This window comes from Xenopus laevis, chromosome 3L (assembly GCF_017654675.1).
Source record: "Xenopus laevis strain J_2021 chromosome 3L, Xenopus_laevis_v10.1, whole genome shotgun sequence".
Taxonomy (NCBI): Eukaryota; Metazoa; Chordata; class Amphibia; order Anura; family Pipidae; genus Xenopus; species Xenopus laevis.
The window spans coordinates 45517209-45536029 of record NC_054375.1 but is presented as its reverse complement, the minus strand read 5'-3'; the positions used below and the strand labels follow the sequence as shown (position 1 = coordinate 45536029).

The window sequence follows — 18821 nt, the reverse complement described above, 5'->3', positions numbered from 1 at the left end:
TTCTACTAGGCTTTTCTCCAGCAACAGGGCAGGTACCCACAGTGCTAAGCAAATAGTGGCTGAGTTGTGGGTTGGTTCTAAACTTAGCTTTTTCTGCAACCCCTCCAGCCTACATATCCCTTCAAGGCAGGTGGGTTAATCACCGTACTGTTTTGTAGGGTAGGCACTAAAAGAGCAGTCTTCCAGGCTGTAGTAGTAAAAAAACAGGTCTTTTAATTGAGGTACAAGCGTGGATCACTGCCTTATGCGTTTCGTGTTCTCACAACACTTAATCATAGGCTCGTGTTGTGAGAACACAAAACGCGCAAGGCTGTGATCCACGCTTGTACCTCAATAAAAAGACCTGTTTTTTACTACTACTACTGGAGGACTGCTCTTTGAGTGCCTACCATACAAAACAATTCAGTGATGTCCGCTTCCTTATAGTGAAGGCTTGGGGCAGAGCACTTAAGCCTCCTCGTTCACATAGGGAGTCTCTCTAAAGAAATGTCTATATGATGGGTTTGTGGGTTAAGTAGTACATCCAAGCAAGTGAAAACATGGGTCTGGGTTCATGTCTACATATTAGATAGACATTATTCCTGCCTTATTCCCACACTTGTCCTCACAAAACCATGTATATCCTTCAGTAAACCGTGAGAAACACTTTTGTGGTTAGTGTCTTTAATGATAAGGTCTATGTATCCATACAAACTACACTACTGAACTAACCATGATATGCAGTGCTATAAAAACAAAGTTAAAGGGAAATGATTAGTATTAGATAACAAGCTTGGCAGCGGCATTAACGATGTTAGTAAGGTTTCTGTAGGACAAAATAACTTACTTTTTCCGATCTTTGTCTTTCTTCAGAGGTTGCTGGGAGGTGGCCTGGAATGACTGGGACTGGAGAGCTTCCATGGCGGCTTTCCGTCTGTTAAAGGAATTCATTTCTTCCTCTAAGTCTCTCCTTTTGTCTTCCACCTTCTTTGACTCTTCTTGGTGTATCCTCTTCAGCTGCATGAACTTTTCTTGCAGCTGGAATTAGGGAAACAGGCAATGATGTGACAAGGTATACAAACTATATTTTTCTTCAAAAGAGCAGTGTTGCAGTAAATCGCCGCCCTCTCAGGCTATGGCAGCACTACACATGGACTTGAGCAGGATCAGCCAAAACTTGTCTATGGATTGCAAATTTAAATTACAAAACAATTACACTACGGGGGGGATTTTTAAGCTCGAGTGAATAATTCTAATGGGAAAAAAAAAAATCGAATTTCAAAGTATTTTTTTGGGTACTTCGACCATCGAATTGGTCAAATTCGATCGGATCCAATGATACAAACGATTCGAAGTAAAAATCGCTCGACCATTCTATAATCGAAGTACTGTCTCTTTAAAAAATACTTCAAACCCTCGAAATTCGACCCTTGATAAATCTGCCTCTACGTGTAAACAGTTCATTGATTTTATTTAAAAAACAAAGGGGCAGCCATGTTCATAGCTGGTTTTCCAGAAGAGACACTGCATAAATGTGTTCATTTCATATATTCAACAGGGGGGGGGGGGTTGAGCCAATAGATGTAATCCTAAAATAGACTCTATTGGGTCATTTAGCTGCTTTCTCCAGTAGAGGCATCTTCTCTACTATTTGACGATAGGATTGTCTGTGAGCTGTGAACTTCTTTTAATGTATAATTTATGTTTATAATCCACACTTTCAAGTGAGTAAAAGCTGGTGCTTAAAGTTCTGACTGATACAGAGGCTACATCCCTCTAATTGCTGTCTAACAACTTGAACACAAACACACACATAACGCCATAGCTTCCAACTGAGTAACTAGTTAGAAACTTGCTAGGACTTACCTCCCGTTCCCTCTCTTTTAGTTCGGCCTCTGTTTCCTTCACCTTATTTACAAACATCTGCCGCATTTCCTCCTCCTTTCTCTGTAACTCGGATAAGAACTCTTTTCTTTTGGCTTCATAAGTCTCTTGAAGGCTAAAAATGTACAATATTCAATGAGATCTTGTGAGAGCTATTTAAATACACTCACCCAGCAAGGGTCTTTTTTACACCAATAAATGGGAAATGTTTCATGGCTTTAAACAGTTGCTTTGACTGCATGTATAAACCCCATTACCTGGGGATACAGTGAAAGGTTAATGAAATTGTTATTAAAACATGCTGAATAGCTATTTTAAACCAATTTTTGTGTTCCAAAGCTGATTCTCCAACTAAATGTGGGTCCTTTTAAAACATTTTAATAAACACTGCTGTATAATGTATACTTTGCTCTGTGTCCTTTCAGCTCATCAGGTGCAGAGGTGACAACCAAACCACACTTACAGGTAACCTACAGGGTGTAGACCCATTGTACAAACAGAAGGGGCTTGCAGAAACTTCTATCATATGAGGAACTCATTGGAGAAGCATCTAATGGAGAATAAGCAAGAGTAATGTTGAACGGTACTACCAACAATGCTGTACTGTCTTTTTATTGTGATCTGGAAATACAAATGCGGTCACATTCCGCTGCACAAGAATAGTGATATATACAAACACTACAAACTGGTGTATAAGGTGATGAGTGCCTTGCTTGTGAGAGCTTTCAATACAAAATGCACAAGCACTCCCCAAGGGCAGGAATTGTGTAGTTTGCTTTCACTTATTACAGTATTGGAATGTAAACACAAAGTTTGCAGCATTTAAAGCACAATATTTGTTCAGATGCCTTAGCTCCTTACAATGTTACTGATGTTTACTTGTTATTAGTGACCATACTGTAGTTCCAGCTGAATGGAGGGTATGAAGTAAAGATCACTAATATGAGACTCCCTGCGGGAGCAAGCCCCATAGTTAGGGAAAACCCTGCTATAGAGGGAAGCTATCACATCTACCTGAAAGATTATTCATGAACGGTTATATCCGTATGTCATTTAATGCTATTCATCTCAAAGTATTCCTTTGTTTCATCCCAACCTGAGTGAATTTGGTGTGATGGTTGATGTGTATTAAATCAAAGCAAAGCACCTCATTTGTCCAGAACTTTTACTATAGCAGTGCTGGCTGATGGCTGGTATTTAGTTATTATAAATGCTTTTCTCAGTAACACACAACACCAAATTGTTGATAAAACTTTACATGAGACTGGGGTATTCATTCAATTCTTCCTTAAACTAAAAGGAAGAGTCAAATGTTAGATAAACCATACCCCCAGTGATTATAATCACTTACCTGAGACCCCTGGCTGGAAACTGCATCTGCCCGGAGTACTTCTGTAAGAGCACCATGTCATCTTCTGCTTTTTCCATCTTTTCTTTGGGCCTGGGCTGTATGAGCAGTAGAGTGAAAAGCAGGCTTTTTGTTCCTAAGATCAGCTTTCCACTCTACTGTGTATACAGACCAGGACTGGAACACAGATGAAGATCCAAAAGAAGAAGATGGCATCATTGCACTTTTAGAAGTACTCTGGATCAGTACAGTTTTCAGCAAACAAGAAATCCTAGTAGAAATCCTAATCACTGGGTGCTGCCTAAAGCTGGCCATAAATGCAAAGATCCGAACGATTGGACTTCCCCATCTCCTGACCTGCCACTAACCATTCAGATCAAATAAAGTACAAAAGAACAGATCAGCCGATGTTCTGCCCCTGACAGCAATCGTATGAAAGTTATGTCCGACAAAGCTGGTGACAGTCTCAGACTGAGAATCATACGATCGGCAATACATGCAGATCGTACCGAACGACCGATTTCCGCCGGACGAAAAATGTCGGGACTCTCCACACACTGGTCCGAAAATCGTACAAATCTTTACGTCTATGGCCAGCTTTACATTTTGGCATTTTACTTTTCCTTCTCCTTGGATTCATTTTTCTGCATCTGGACATTACCAGGAGGTACCTGAATGGCTGTGTGTCGGGATCATTGTCCTTGAAGCCCATCTCTTCCAGCTTGCACCGCCTGTACAGCTCATAATGCCGGGTGTGAGTCTGCTCTCTCAGGTCTTCCATGTTAACCCGAATCAACATCTCCCTCAGCTTCACAAAATCACAGTGGCTCTCATTTTCAACTACATTTCAGCAGGTAATGAAAAAAATAATAATGTACATATTTAATCTGTTAAAAAAAATTAAGCAGTGTTGTGCATGTAGTTTTACCGCACTAGCAAATAAAGCAGACATGCAAGACACCTACAATGTTAAACTGCATGACCTACCATGATCTGAAGAGTTTTAGGGTTGGTAGTTAGTGACTTTTGTTTTCATTCATAGAAAAGGGGAAGATTTATTACAAGTCAAATTGATTGTTCCTGTTAAATGTTGTGTTTTACTCACAGATCAGATTTTCACGTGATCTATGCCGTTTGGGAAGTTTTTATTTAAACTACAATCAGGAACAGTGTTAAAGCTGCTAGGGTGCCATAACACTTAAGAGTTGTGCTTTAATATCTAAAGTGTTAGCAGTGTAGTCTGCATGTTTCCTCATTCCATTCAAATTAATGGTGGGGGGGAGTAAATCAGAATTTTTTTTTTAAATAGCTACAGACATACCTTGTACTACTCCCCAAGGATACTGCCTGGCTCTCACAAGTTTATTTCCTACTTTCACCTCCTCTGTGCTCCCAACTACAGCGAAGGGCAGGTGAGCCTACAAATAAAAAACAGCATTCACTATTAATATTTACAACCTTATGAAATAGAAATATAACTAAAGACATGAAAGAGAAATTCACAAAACGCTACATGCAAATATTGTATTCACGAACTACAGTACTAATGCTCTTCGAGGGGCTAATACTGGGATCCAAAGCAGTATTGTCTGTAATAAGAAGCTCACTGATTGGGAGATTTTTTTGTTAAATACAGCAGAACCCCCATTATACATCCCCTGAATTTCAGTTTTCTCTCATTTTACTTTGTTGTTTTGTGGTCCCACCTATATATTATGCATAATACATTTTTACACCATTTTTTTCTGGTCCCCTGAAAAACTTAAAATGGGGGTTCTATTGTATTTAAAACATGCTTTGGATATAATGTCGCCAGTGAAAAAGTAAAATATATTTCAGCATATTTTGACCGCAATCAATCATACAGAATGTTGCGGACCTGGGGTTTTTCAGATAAGGGATCTTTCTGTAATCTGGATCACCAGACCTTAATACCTTCTAGAAAAAATTAACTTAATTTAAACTCAATAGGCTTGTTTTGACACGAACATGGATTCATGTGGCTTAGTTACTATTGAGTGCAAGCTACTGATTATTACAGATAAAAGGAGGAAATACAATTTTTTGCTTTAAATTTACTGTATGGGATATATCTGGCATAAATGTGATCTAGCTTTACAGAGCACATGGTGCAAAGATAATATTTGTGATATCTGTTTTTCAGTTATTATTAACATAGCCCCCTCCCCCGTTCAGTTATTATTAACATAGCCCCCTCCCCCGTTCAATTATTATTAACATAGCCCCCTCCCCCGTTCAGTTATTATTAACATAGCCCCCCTCCAGCCTACCTGGTGTTTGCCAGATACCGCCAATCCCCATTACTGGACTTTCTTATGTTATTCTTTGGCAAGAATTAAATGTTCAGTTATGTATAGAGCACAGAAATGTACAAAACTGCACAGTGCCTTGCAAAGTATTCAAGCCTTTAAACAATTCTCAAATTTCTCAATTCTGTTCTTCTTTCCACTTCTGCTATGGTGTATAAGAGTAACCGCTATACCAACCACTGTCAGAAGATGGCCCCAGAGGTTTAGAGGACAAAGTAAGATTGAGAAAATATCAGCCCAACAGCCGAGACTGACAATTTTTTTTTTTTAAATTCCATAGCTCTATCATGTATTTTAGCATTTCCCAAGCAGTTGCTCGTGACCAACCCCTTGGATGTTGCTCTTAACGGCCTCAAAGCAGGTGCTTATTTTTTAATTCCTGGTTTGGTTGTATAAAAAACAGGTATACCGTTAAATAGTCTTCAATAACCTACCAGTCCACATAGGGGCAAAAAAATATGTATCTACTCTGCTGAGACGGCTCTCCCCCTTTACAGGTGACATACTTGCAAACACAGTCAGGTAGGACAGTCAACATTGGCCAAAATGCCTGACAAAATGTGGGAATGTATGTCCAGCTTTATATAGGCTGATGAAATCAGGGGAAGGTCTGCAGATGTGAATAAGGTTTGGACCAAAACTTCTATAGGTTCCTTGCCTGAAGGCCAGTAAGTATAAGAGTTGAAGTGTTATCTGACCTGTATAGTCCTGGATTATTAGTGGGTTAGGGATCCAATGAGGTTTCCATATGTATTTCTAAACTTGCTCTAAGCGAACATCAGCCTGAATAACCAGTGGTGCTCAAAAGGGAAGCTGAACCTAACAAGGTATAAAACCTTTGCCTGTTAGCTGATGGATGATATTGCTCAGAACGGAGTACTTACATTCATTACAGAGTTGATCTCTGCCACTGCATCATCGTCTGTAGGGAACTGGTAGATCTGAACTCCATTGCTGACCAGTTCACTCATGATCTTGATTTTGAACTTGTGGAGTTCACTCTTGGAAATAGTGTCGGCTTTGGCTATAATGGGAATAATATTAACCTGCGGGACAGAGCGATGAGTGTGAGAAAGGCAGATTGATGGGCTTACCTCCCACTTACTACAAAGCAGCATTTGGTTTCAATAGCAATTATTATTCCCAGATGGTGGGAGGCAGCCAAAATGTGTAACAGCTAATACTGCAAGCCAAAATCTTTAAGGCAAATGTGTGAATAAAAACTCAAGTTTGGCTTTTACAATATAAAGCCTTACGCTATGTTAAACAATGGTGTGAGCAGTTTACATCTTTGCAGTAAGATTAGATAAGGCTATTCAGACTTGCTTAGAACATATAAATAATGATAGCAAAACCAACATCATATATTGACCAAGTTAAATGCCACGTAACACACCAAAATGCTGATCTAGAATATTAAAAGGATGCCGACATATACATGTGCCCATGACATCTTCAGGTCTGATGCGAATAATCTTTTCTGGTCAAAACAGTGGGTTTTTGTTTGATGGTACAGCCACCCAAACTCTCAGGTCTTAACTATTGCATGTTGCAAATTATCGAGCAGAAAATGAGGTTTGTCTGTAATATAAGCTGATGCTACAGGGCTGATTATTAAATTCTGATGCTAGTTGCACTGGTTTCTGTGCTCCCATATAGTAAATATCTGTATTAATTACTAATCAGCCTTATATTGTGACATTTCTATTCTATGTGTACTGTATATTGTGAGTGGGTCCCTAAGCTCAGTAAGTGACAGCAGCACAGAGCTTGTGCAGTGAATCAGCAGAAAAGAAAATGGGGAGCTACTGAGACATCTTTGGAGGCACAGGTCTTCCCTGCTAAAGGGTTGTGGCCTTGGGCTGGTACTTTAGTTAAAGGGATACTGTCATCGGAAAACATGTTTTTTTCAAAACACATCAGTTAATACTGCTGCTCCAGCAGAATTCTGCACTGAAATTCATTTCTCAAAAGAGCAAACAGATTTTTTTATATTCAATTTTGAAATCTGACATGGGGCTAGACATTTTGTCAATTTCCCAGCTGCCCCTGGTCATGTGACTTGTGCCTGCACATTAGGAGAGAAATGCTTTCTGGCAGGCTGCTGTTTTTCCTTCTCAATGTAACTGAATGTGTCTCAGTGGGACATGGGTTTTTACTATTGAGTGTTGTTCTTAGATCTACCAGGCAGCTGTTATCTTGTGTTAGGGAGCTGCTATCTGGTTACCTTCCCATTGTTCTTTTGTTTGGCTGCTGGGGGGGGGGAAGGGAGGGGGGTGATATCACTCCAACTTGCAGTACAGCAGTAAAGAGTGATTGAAGTTTATCAGAGCACAAGTCACATGACTTGGGGCAGCTGGGAAATTGACAAAATGTCTAGCCCCATGTCAGATTTCAAAATTGAATATAAAAAAATTTGTTTGCTCTTTTGAGAAATGGATTTCAGTGCAGAATTCTGCTGGAGCAGCACTATTAACTGATTCATTTTGAAAATTATTTTTTTTCCCATGACAGTATCCCTTTAAGCTTTAGTTCTCCTTTAAGGCTGGTAATGAGTAAGCTACAATGGTCTCCAGTCCCTGCGAGAAGCACCAGCTTAATAGATAATGAAAAACGCTGGTGAGCAAAGGTTGCATTTCCAGCTGTTCCTTTCTAAATGTATTATTTTACTACTGTGCAGTCCCTAAAGTAATATTTGAGAAAAGCAGCCCTGGGCCAGCACTTGCCCATGACTCAGTGTATCCGCTCTATTCACTGCCACCAATGCAGCCTATACTGACAGCTTCACAGGTCTTGGGAAACAAGTGTGGAAATGAAAAGAGCAGTATAAAGGGTTAGGGGTGGAGAGAGAAAATAAATAAACAAATTAAAAAGGCAAGTGTGTATAGATACAGGCTGAGAAACAGCTGATTTTTCCGGCTCCTGTGCACACTCAGGCACAGTGTCCACCATGGTGCAGACACACTGAGAATCTTGTCTTGGAAAAGTCTTGAGATCTACCGATCACCAGCTAAAGGTCTACTTGTAGAACCTGATCTACCTTTTGGGCACCCCTGCCTTAAAGAGTTCTGAAGGGTGAAGCACATGATACCTGGGAGAAGAAACATGTTACATCTCATTGGGGGGGGGGACAGGTTGAAAAGGACAGAAGGGTGAAGAAAAAGAGAGCTACAACAGAGTGGAGAAGTAAAGGTTGTTTGGTTGATGGAGATCCTGGTACCTTACTGTCCAGCTTCTTCATGGTGACCAGATCTAGTGACTTTAGAGAGTGCCCAGTGGGTGTGATGAAGTAAAGGCACACGTGTATCCTGGAGTCGTGGAAGTTGAATAGGGAACGGCGGATCTTGAGCTCTTCTTGCAAATAATTTTCAAACTGAGTATCAATGTAGTCAACAACTGACCTGTAACTGCACAAAGATACCATGTAAAGCTCTGGTTATGTCTCCTAAGACTATTTTTACATTGTTTAAAAAAAAATCATAGGAACGTGTCAGTATCAAGATATGCTAAAAGCAAAAGTGTCCAAAGTCTCTGGAGCTTCCCCTTTAATCCGACTCAAAAAAACTTGTTCTCCTCGAGCATAAAATTCAACAAAAAATCAACCAAAAATCTGTAGGGATCAGCGCTAAAAAGCTAGGGAAAATCAGAATTTAGCAAATAGAGAACTTATGGTGTAGTATTTCTTGGAGAGTGGTAGTTCAACACCTTCACCTATTCATGCACTATGCAATATTGTGTTCCTGTTTTATATTTAAACACCACGTGCTGATGATGGGTGGGTACTCACAAACGTTTCAAATTAAATTCAGCATATATCAACAGAGAACGGAAACGGAAAGGCTTCCCGATGGAATCTGCTGCAGATAGATGTGGAATATGAGAATAGTGTAAAACCTTTATTACTTTAAAAATCTCTATAAAACAATGCACTCACAATTTTGTGGTTAAGATTGAGCATATCATATCACCCCTTTTTCTTGCTTCTCGTCTGTGGTTTTCAAAGAAACCGTAGTGTCAGTGGTTTGACTCCGACCCGCAGTGTCTTCCCCTCCACGTGTAGGTTCCTCGGCGCTTGGGGATGATGTCAACAGTCACCAAGGCAAAGTATTTAAATTCATGTATATGGTATGTAAACTACTTTTATGTATAAATGTGTAATTGATTTTTAAAGTATTAAAGGTTTTACACGATTATCTATCTGCAGCAGATTCCATCAGGCAGCCTTTCCGTTTCCCTTCTCTTTTGATATATGCTGAATTTAATTTGAAACTTTTGTGAGTACCCACCGATCATCAGCACTTGGTGTTTTAATATAAAACAGGAACACAATATTGCATAGTGCATGAATAGGTGAAGGTGTTGTACTAAAACTCTCCAAGAAATACTACACCATAAGTTCTCTATTTGCTATATTCTGATTTTCCCTAGCTTTTAAGCGCTGACCCCTACAGTCTGTTGATTTTTGATGGAGTAGGTGCTGCACCTGGAATATTTTCCCTCAAAGCCTCAATAGGAACGTGTCAGTATCGCTTTAACCTCTGACCATTATAAGCATTAGATTGTGGGAGCTATTTAAATGGCTTGTTCAACTTTGACAACGATATAGCCATCAGAATTCTAAGACTAACTGCAAATGGTCTTTGTTATTTTTGTGTTTCTATTTACACTTATAGTTGTGCAGATCTCAGGCTTAGAAAGTAACCTGCGCTTTGGTTTCTAGGGGATAATGTTTTCTCACTAAGAAAACAATATGCACCCACTTTCTTTTTATGTACCCACCTACCCTCTTTTCTTTATTCATGTATTTTTTTAATAAAGCAGCCTGTAACCAACGTGTAACAGTGAGTGAGGATGCTAAAGCTTTTTGTTCAATCTCAGTAACCTGCTGTGACTTGAGACATGATGCAATGAACAAAGGGTAAGTAGAGCAGACAAAAGAAATCTCCTAAAACCCTCACAGCAATGAGATGTGCAATGTCATCCCGGCCCTTTAACAAAGTGCCCTGTCTTTTGCACCTTGCCCCTCGGGTTATGCCCTTTGTGAATTAAAGGGGTGGTTCACCATTTACTTAAAATTTAGTAAGTAATGGCTAATTCTAAGCAACTTTTTAATTAGTCTTCATTGTTTATTTTTTAGAGTTTTTGAATTATTTGCCTTTCCAGCTTTCAAATGGGGGTCATTGACCCCACCTAAAAAGCAAATGCTCTGTAAGGCTACACATTTATTGTTATTGCTACTTTTTATTACTCATCTTTCTATGCAGGCCCTCTCTTCTTCATATTCCAGTCTCTTATTCAAATCAATGCATGGTTGCTAGGGTAATTTGGACCCTAGCAAAAAATCAAAAACTACAAATAATAAAAAATGAAAACTAATTGCAAATTGTCTCAGAATATCACTCTCTACGTCATACTACCAATCCTTTAAGAACCATGGCTCAGACACTTAATTTGGCAGACTGTGGCATATTCCCTGGATACAATTTGGGTCTGGGGCATTAGTAAATGACCCCTTTTGTCTAAGAAGTGTAATATGTAAGAAAACTTCACTCAAAGATACAACAGAGTATAAGAAGAGAAAAAAAGAGCTTGCAGTGATACAGTGTCATGGTTTCTCAGATTAATGGAACTGCTCCATTCTTGTCTTTGTCTGCAACGTTCCCTAAAGCAGCGGTGGAGGGCACATGACTTCATGAATACTGTATACATAAACGATGGGTTATTAATACAGAAAACCCACAGACACCTCATAGCAGTGCCAAGACTTACTGGGAAACATGTGAGACTTCCCTGTGATTTATTTCTCTAGGAAGTGAGAGTCTGCTATTCAGCTCCAGTCTGCACAAATACTTCTCCAGAAGACAGAGCAATCACCTTTATTTACCTAATTTTAGGCTGGATAAAATGTGGTTTTTAGTCACCTAGAACAGGCAATATACAGCCTAGGACAAAGGGGTGTTTTTGAAACGTGTTAGGCGTCCATCCACAGCAGCCAACTGTTTTTTTTAAATGTTATAATAAACATTGGTTTTTACTTTATGAGGCAGTGTGCCCTCTATTTTTTCTTTTTCGTCTTGAATATACAGCTATGGTCAAGACAAGAACATTAAAGGGGTTGTTCACCTTTGCGATAACATTTAGTATCATAGAGAGTGATATTCTGAGACAATTTGCAATTGGTTTTCATTTTTTATTGCTGAAGGTGTTTGAGCTATTTAGCTTTTTAGTCAGCAGTTCTTGAATTTGCATCTTAACCAATCTGGTAACTGGGGTCCAAATTACTCTAGCAACCATGCATTGATATAAAATAAGAGACTGGAATATGAATAGGAGAGAGTCTGAATAGAAGGATCAGTAATAAAAAGTAGCAATACATTTGTAGCCTTACAGAGCATTTGTTATTTTAGAAGGGGACAGCGATACCCATTTGAAAGCTGCAAAGAATCAGAAGAAAAAGAGCCAAATAACTATAAAAAATAAATAATGAAAACCAATTGAAAAGTTGCTTAGAATTGGTAGTTCTATAACATAATGCAAGTTACTTTAAAGGTGAACCACCCCTTTAAAGGGTTATTGCCTTCCCCCTGAATGGTCAGTGAAGCTGCAAATAGCTCTTTAACGTTCTTGTGTGTATATGTGTATATATATTATGAAAAAGGTCAGACTCCTTTTTAATAAAACTTTCATAATATTTATAAGACCTGGGAGTGCGGATCCTATTTGTATTCTATAGATTTATAATTGAAGATACTGCACCCAAGCAATTGAAACTTTTTTATCGTGAGTGCCGGCTTTTCGATGGAATATATATATATATATATATATATATATATCTAAATAAAATCGAATAACAATGTCCGCACTCTCAGTTCTCAGTTCTTTTCAATAAATAACCTTTTCACTTTTTAAGACCTGAGAGTGCGGATATTGTTCGATAATTCTATATTTTATGACTGCACCCAGGCACTTAAGATTTTTTTTTTTTTTTTGTAACGTGAGTGCCGGCTAATTTTGATGTTTTATATAGTGAATAAAGTACCCCCTCTTGTAAAATAAAAGGATTTTATAAGTTACTGAGGAGTTTCATGACCATATAAAAACACGAGGCCGAAGGTCATGGAACTCCGAGGTAACTTCTAATATCCTCATATTTTACAACTGGGGGTACTTCATTTATTATAATACACAAGTCTTCAGAGTCATGTGTCAGAAATGACATCAGAACTCACTGTTTATAACTGATGACATCAGAACTCACCGTTTATAAGGATATAATTTACAAGATATTCGTGGCTTTTGTGTATTATATATATATATATATATATATATATATATACAAATAGTCCTGTTTGGTGCACACAGAAAAAACGTTCACGTGCCTGGGTGCTGGTAATTCTGCATCGTTTGTTTGCTGCCAAATTTAAACTGAGTGGAGGAGCTGAAACATTGATAATAAAACTACTTTTGTATAACTTAACAAGACCTGTGAGTGCGGCACTTAGCATATACAGTGACATACTGTGAAAAATAGACATATATAAAAAGCATGTACTTCAGTAAAGACTTATTATTTGATTAAATTGGAGTCTATGGGAAGCAACCTTCCTGTAATTTGGTACTTTCAGGATCCTATACCTGTATATAGAATAATGACAACTCACCTGAAGAGTTCCATGACCTACATATATAAAAGTATTTGGACCCTGGCTACAAGCCTTTATATGGTCATGGAACTCCTAATAACCTTATATTTTCATTATTAGTCTATTCAGAGTTCTGCTAGTGGAGCATTTTGCTAAATATATTTTTAATGCATTACAAGCACAAACAAAACTGCTGGCATGAACCAGCACTACACATTAGGTGAAGTAAGTGCACGAGTAACTCTAGGCAGCTGCCAAACCTTTGTTCTAGTTGGTTAACCTGGATCTATATAACTGAACACACTCCTAATCGGTACATTAATAGAAAGTAGGAACGCAGGAATTAAAAGTCTGGTGAATCAGTCATGATGCTTGCCTGTCATCTTTGTTGATCTGATCCCCAAATCCAACAGTATCGACTATTGTCAGCTTTAGATGCACGTTGCTCTCTTGTAGGTCATATGTACGTGGTCGCAAGCAAACGCCATTCTCATAATGACTGGCCTCTTCTGTCTCGAATGTTGTATTAAACAAAGTGTTCATTAGCGTGGACTTTCCAATGCCGGTTTCACCTATGAGACAAACAAGGTTTAGTAGCAAGGTCGTATAAAGGAGTCGGATTTGTGCAGCTCAGTTGATACAAGCATGTACCTGTTTCATGGCAGAATAGCTTCTTGCTATGATTACTACTGCATACGCTACTCCCAATAATATTACATGAAAAAACACATACAGATATTTTCACCTTCCCAACCACTTTCACAGGTGAAGGTACATAAACATTCCATTCATTGCATATCATGGAAATGATGTTTTCCATTTGACAGCAAAGTTTTGAGTACATATACTGGATAACTATTTGCATAGGCACAGAACATTTTCTCTCTGCACATTTATACATATATATGAGAGGGAGCTGCAACTTTGCTTGCTTCATTTAAGGCATTCTTTACAGACAAATGGAACAAAAGTACCCCTTTTTTTAATGAGAAGTAGGACAGCAGTTATTATTTAACGTAGCAGGTTATTAATAAATGTTTTAATTAAGCTACCAACATTGTAATTTAAAATAAATGGAACAAGCATTTGGTATACACTGAATTTGATTTATTTCCCTTTACTTTGGACAAAGTCAAGATAAAATTATGGATCAGCGCCACAGGCAATGGGGGAAAAAAAACCTAGTGCAGAATTGTTAATATTCAGTGCAGTCAGGGTGTTGCAACACAAATCTGTGTGTGTCTTGAACCATAGAAAGTCTAGGAACAGGTTTTTCTTATGTGTTCTGAAGTGCTATAGTGATTTTTATAAAGTGCTATCTCGAAAATAAAATTATAATTAAGTCAAACAAGGTGCTTGTAGTGCTTTCTTCAAAAGGTAAAATGAATTAAAATAAGGTGCAATGGTGTATTCTTCAAACAATAAAACACAGCGAGGCACATTTACTTAGCTCGAGTGAAGGATTAGAATAAAAAATACTTCGAATTTCGAAGTATATTTTTGGCTACTTCGACCACGACTTTGAATCGAACGTTTCGAACTAAAAATCGTTCAACTATTTGACCATTCGATAGTCGAAGTACTGTCTCTTTAAAAAAACTTTGACCACCTACTTCGCCACCTAAAACCTACCAAGCATCAATGATAGCCTATGGGGAAGGTCCCCATAGGCTTTCCTAGCTTTTTTGGATAGAAGGAAAATCGCTCGATCGATGGATTAAAATCCTTCGAATCGTTCGATTCGAAGGATTTAATCGTTCGATCAAACGATTTTTCCTTTGATCGTGCGATCGCAGGAAATGCGGTAAATCCTTCGACTTCGATGTCGAAGGATTTTACTTCGACTATCGAATATCGAGGGTTATTAAATTAACCCTCGATATTCGACCAATAGTAAATATGCCCAGCATGTGACTTCTCCACGCTCTTGTGGGATTAGCAATTTACAATATATATATATATATATATATATATATATATATATATATATATATATATATATATATATATATATATATATATATATATACACACACACACACACACACACACACACATATATATAGGCAAAGGAAATAATTCTGAGGGTTTATTTTTCCTTTAACATTGCAAATTTTGTTTGTTTTGCTTTTTTAACTTTGTTATACACTTTGCACAAAGGTCTGCGGCAGATTTAAAGGAAATAAGCTTTAAATAAATAAAATTTTTCCTAATAAAGACTTAAAACTCAAACTGCAAGAGCGCTGCATAGCAACTATAGCTATTACAGAACACAACTTACCCACACAGAGAATGTTGAAGCAGAAACCTTGTGTGACAGATTTACTAACAAGCTGGTCCGGAAGGCTATCGAATCCCACATGGCCACTCATCGCAAGGCTTCGCTTCTCTTCATTCTGCAAAAGAGTAACAAATATAATATATGTAACTGAGAATATTCTCCACATTTAAAAACACATTTGGTTTTAAAGCAAATTAAAAAATAAACAAAACAAAAACAACAACCTAGGCAAGCCTTTTACAGAGAGGGGGGTCTGAGTTGCCAGACCATACCAGGCAACAAAGTTCCAGGATTTTGCCCCAGTCCCCAGGGCACCCTCAATTATTATTTAGCAAAACTGCCCGTGAACTGTTGGTTATAAAAAATCACATTTTTATTAAATTAACATATTAAAAATAGTACATTCTGACCCCATATGACCCACCTTATGCATTTCAACACCTATGATTAAGTACCAGAGGATACAAAACACGTAAGGTGGGTCATACGGCGTCAGTATGTGCTATTTTTAATATGTTAATTTAATAAAAATGTGACTTTTTATAACCAACAGTTCACAGGACATTTTTGCTAAATAATAATTAAGCCTTTTACAGATTGGCTGCCATATTGCTAAGCTAAGCAGTTAAACATTGGCAGTTGCATGTTCTACCCTTACAAGAACCAGGCCCAGGTCTTGTGTTGTTTTGATATAGCACATTCCAGACATACTGACAATTACACACGGCATTACCATGAAAAATGTAATCTTGATGGTGATCTAAGCACAGGGAGGGGTGGAGGGGAGGATGATCTGCTTTTCTCAAAAGTAGATACAGCCCGTGTGTCCCTTGCCGAAAAAGGGATAGAACTCAAACCTCAGAAATAGGCAAGGCCATAAAAAATCCAGAGAATCCAGAGAATGACTTTATGCACAGACAAAAGCAACCAGAATCATCCATGGTTCATGCTAGTGAGTAGGATAAAAAGTCAGAGCTTCTGCAAGGAAGGCCTGCTAGAGGGGATTCTGGGATGACCAACCCATGGCCCTACAAGGGTTATAGAACTAAAACTGCAAGTAACCCTAAAAATTCACCTAAAAAAGTAATTTTTAACATACACATATGAAATCCATACATGATACATCATGTATAGTATACGGAGGATCCTGATGGATATGTATGTACTATGGATATTGATCTCTTTGTAAACTGGGCAGGCTTCACTTGCAGCTGTTCTGATCATTCAGGCTGAATGTGGCCTCTTGGGGATCAGTCTAAAATATCTTAATCAAAGAACTGCTTAAACTACATGGAAATGCAATTGTAAAGTATAAGTCACACACATTGAGGGGGTTATTTACTAAAACTCAATTTTTTTTTCTGTCTGGGCCTTTTGGGGCAAAAATTTAAATTTTTCATGGAAAGGATTTATTATACCCAGATTCTGCAAAAAGCCCAATCTGAAAATCCGCCAAAAGGTGGCCACCTGTAAAGGTGGCCATAGACACACAGATCCTAACGTACGAATCGAGGATTCGTATACGATTTTCGGATCGTGTGTGGCGAGTGCCGACATCTTTAGTCCGGCGAAGATCGGTCGTTTGGTCGATCGGACAGGTTTGATTTTGATCCCGCTGGAGCCCATTGCGCATCGTAATCGAATTGTTCGGCCGTACAGCTGAACGTTCAGATTACCCCTGATATAGCCATGCTTGTTAATGGCATATCGGGGAAAGATCCGCTCGTTTGGCGATGTTGCCAAACGAGCGGATCTTTGCGTCTATGGCCACCTTTAAGGCCATGGATAAGTCAATGGCAGATGTCTCTATACCAATATGAAGATATCGTGGTTTGTGTTGGCTTTAGCTCCATAATCCAAAAAAAATTCAGGGTTTTGGGCAATAACCCGAAAAAAATTGTGTGAATCGGGTTTTTGATCGTTTTATCGAGTTTTCCCCCCAATTCAAATTAAGTTATTTTAATGATAAATAAGCCAAAATCGTGGATAGGAGTTTGGTCGAACTTTGTTTGATAAAAAAAGATTTCATAAATTCGGATTTTGGTAAATAACGCCCTATGAGTTGAGCCAAATTGGGAAGATTGGATCAGGTCAGTCTGGATGGGGAAAACGTGCCAAATCGGTCCCCCTTTTTGCAGACCAAGAAATGCAGAGCAGAATACTTGTTATTGCAAGGATGTGCTGAACAAAATTATTTTGATTTTTTTTCCTATTCCCTTAAATAATATATACATTAATCAGCTATAAAGGCAAAATCATGTGCTCTTGCCATAAGGTGAAATTATTTTTCCTTCCCTGCTATGTTATTCATCTCAAAATAGCTTAGTTCAACGCTTTGCTCATGAAATGTGCAGGAAAAGAAAGACAAACACAGCATGGCCACAAAACTTCTGAAAAGCTTATTAATGCGGAATTCCACCAGTGCTGGAAAATGAACCCTATTCAGTTCACAATCCCCTGCAAGCAAGTGCACCTCACTGCTGTCTAACAAGTAAATTGGAGCTGGTTTTGAAGCATTTTGTCCGCTACTTGCGTTACTGCCAATCCCTCTGATACAAGAATTATTTAAACATTAAATAAACCCAATAGTATTCATTTTTATCATTGTCGCTTTTTTTTAAAGAACGTAAAGCAATATTTCAGAATCGGACTATGGTACATAAATTATATGGAATATACAATTAAACAACAAAATTCTAAAAGCATAGCAACGTATTTATGAAAACAGCACAATGGCAGTGCAACAGACGTGCGGCACCTCTTATTTGCTGCAGGATATTTTAGGTGCAACTGTTGCATAGACGGCCATGCTGCTTCTTCCTGCTGTGACTAACTACTTTCAATAGCAAGTGGCAAGTTTTTCGGGAAAACCACAGTTGTGGTCAAGCTGCTAAATCACACGTTTTGTACAAGCGCTGCTAAATATAAAAGGCTTGAGCCCTTAGCAACATACTGTAGCCATAGCAAAAAAACTTGACGTTCCTAAACGAGCAGCAAAAAGAAGACAAAGTCATAGCTAAAAGCTGGCGGTTTCTGGCCTTCAAGCTGCATAAATGAATCATTAGAGATAGGAACACATTCTTTTAAAATGAAAATAAATATAATAGTAATGGCAATTTCCACTTAGCACTCCAAATAGCTATTTCAGCAATTCACTGCAAGGGCTTATAATGCCAGAAAATGAAAATGTTTCCCGGTTACTCTGGTTTTATACAATTGTCTTATTTATATTTTATTATTATTTTTTTAGATAAGCGTTCCTATTCTGCCATTTTCCAGGCTACAGTTGCAAATACCAATTTATTGGGGTCACAGACTGGCAGCCTATTGGCCCATCTATGGTAGCCTCCTGATGT

General features: G+C 38.3%; 1 protein-coding gene across 5 annotated transcripts in view; it reads right to left on the bottom strand.

The window, feature by feature from the left end:
• The window catches only part of septin8.L (septin 8 L homeolog), a 67300-nt gene that overhangs the window by 14040 nt on the left and 34439 nt on the right, over positions 1-18821 (bottom strand). For 3 of the 5 annotated variants that reach the window (XM_018251059.2, XM_041585154.1, NM_001093906.1), the window contains 8 exon segments: positions 15466-15580; positions 13561-13756; positions 8762-8948; positions 6426-6587; positions 4533-4629; positions 3883-4051; positions 1846-1978; positions 827-1017 (listed from right to left, as the gene is read on the bottom strand). In XM_018251059.2, coding sequence (XP_018106548.1) covers positions 827-1017; positions 1846-1978; positions 3883-4051; positions 4533-4629; positions 6426-6587; positions 8762-8948; positions 13561-13756; positions 15466-15580 — 1250 coding nt within the window. 5 annotated transcript variants of the gene reach the window in all.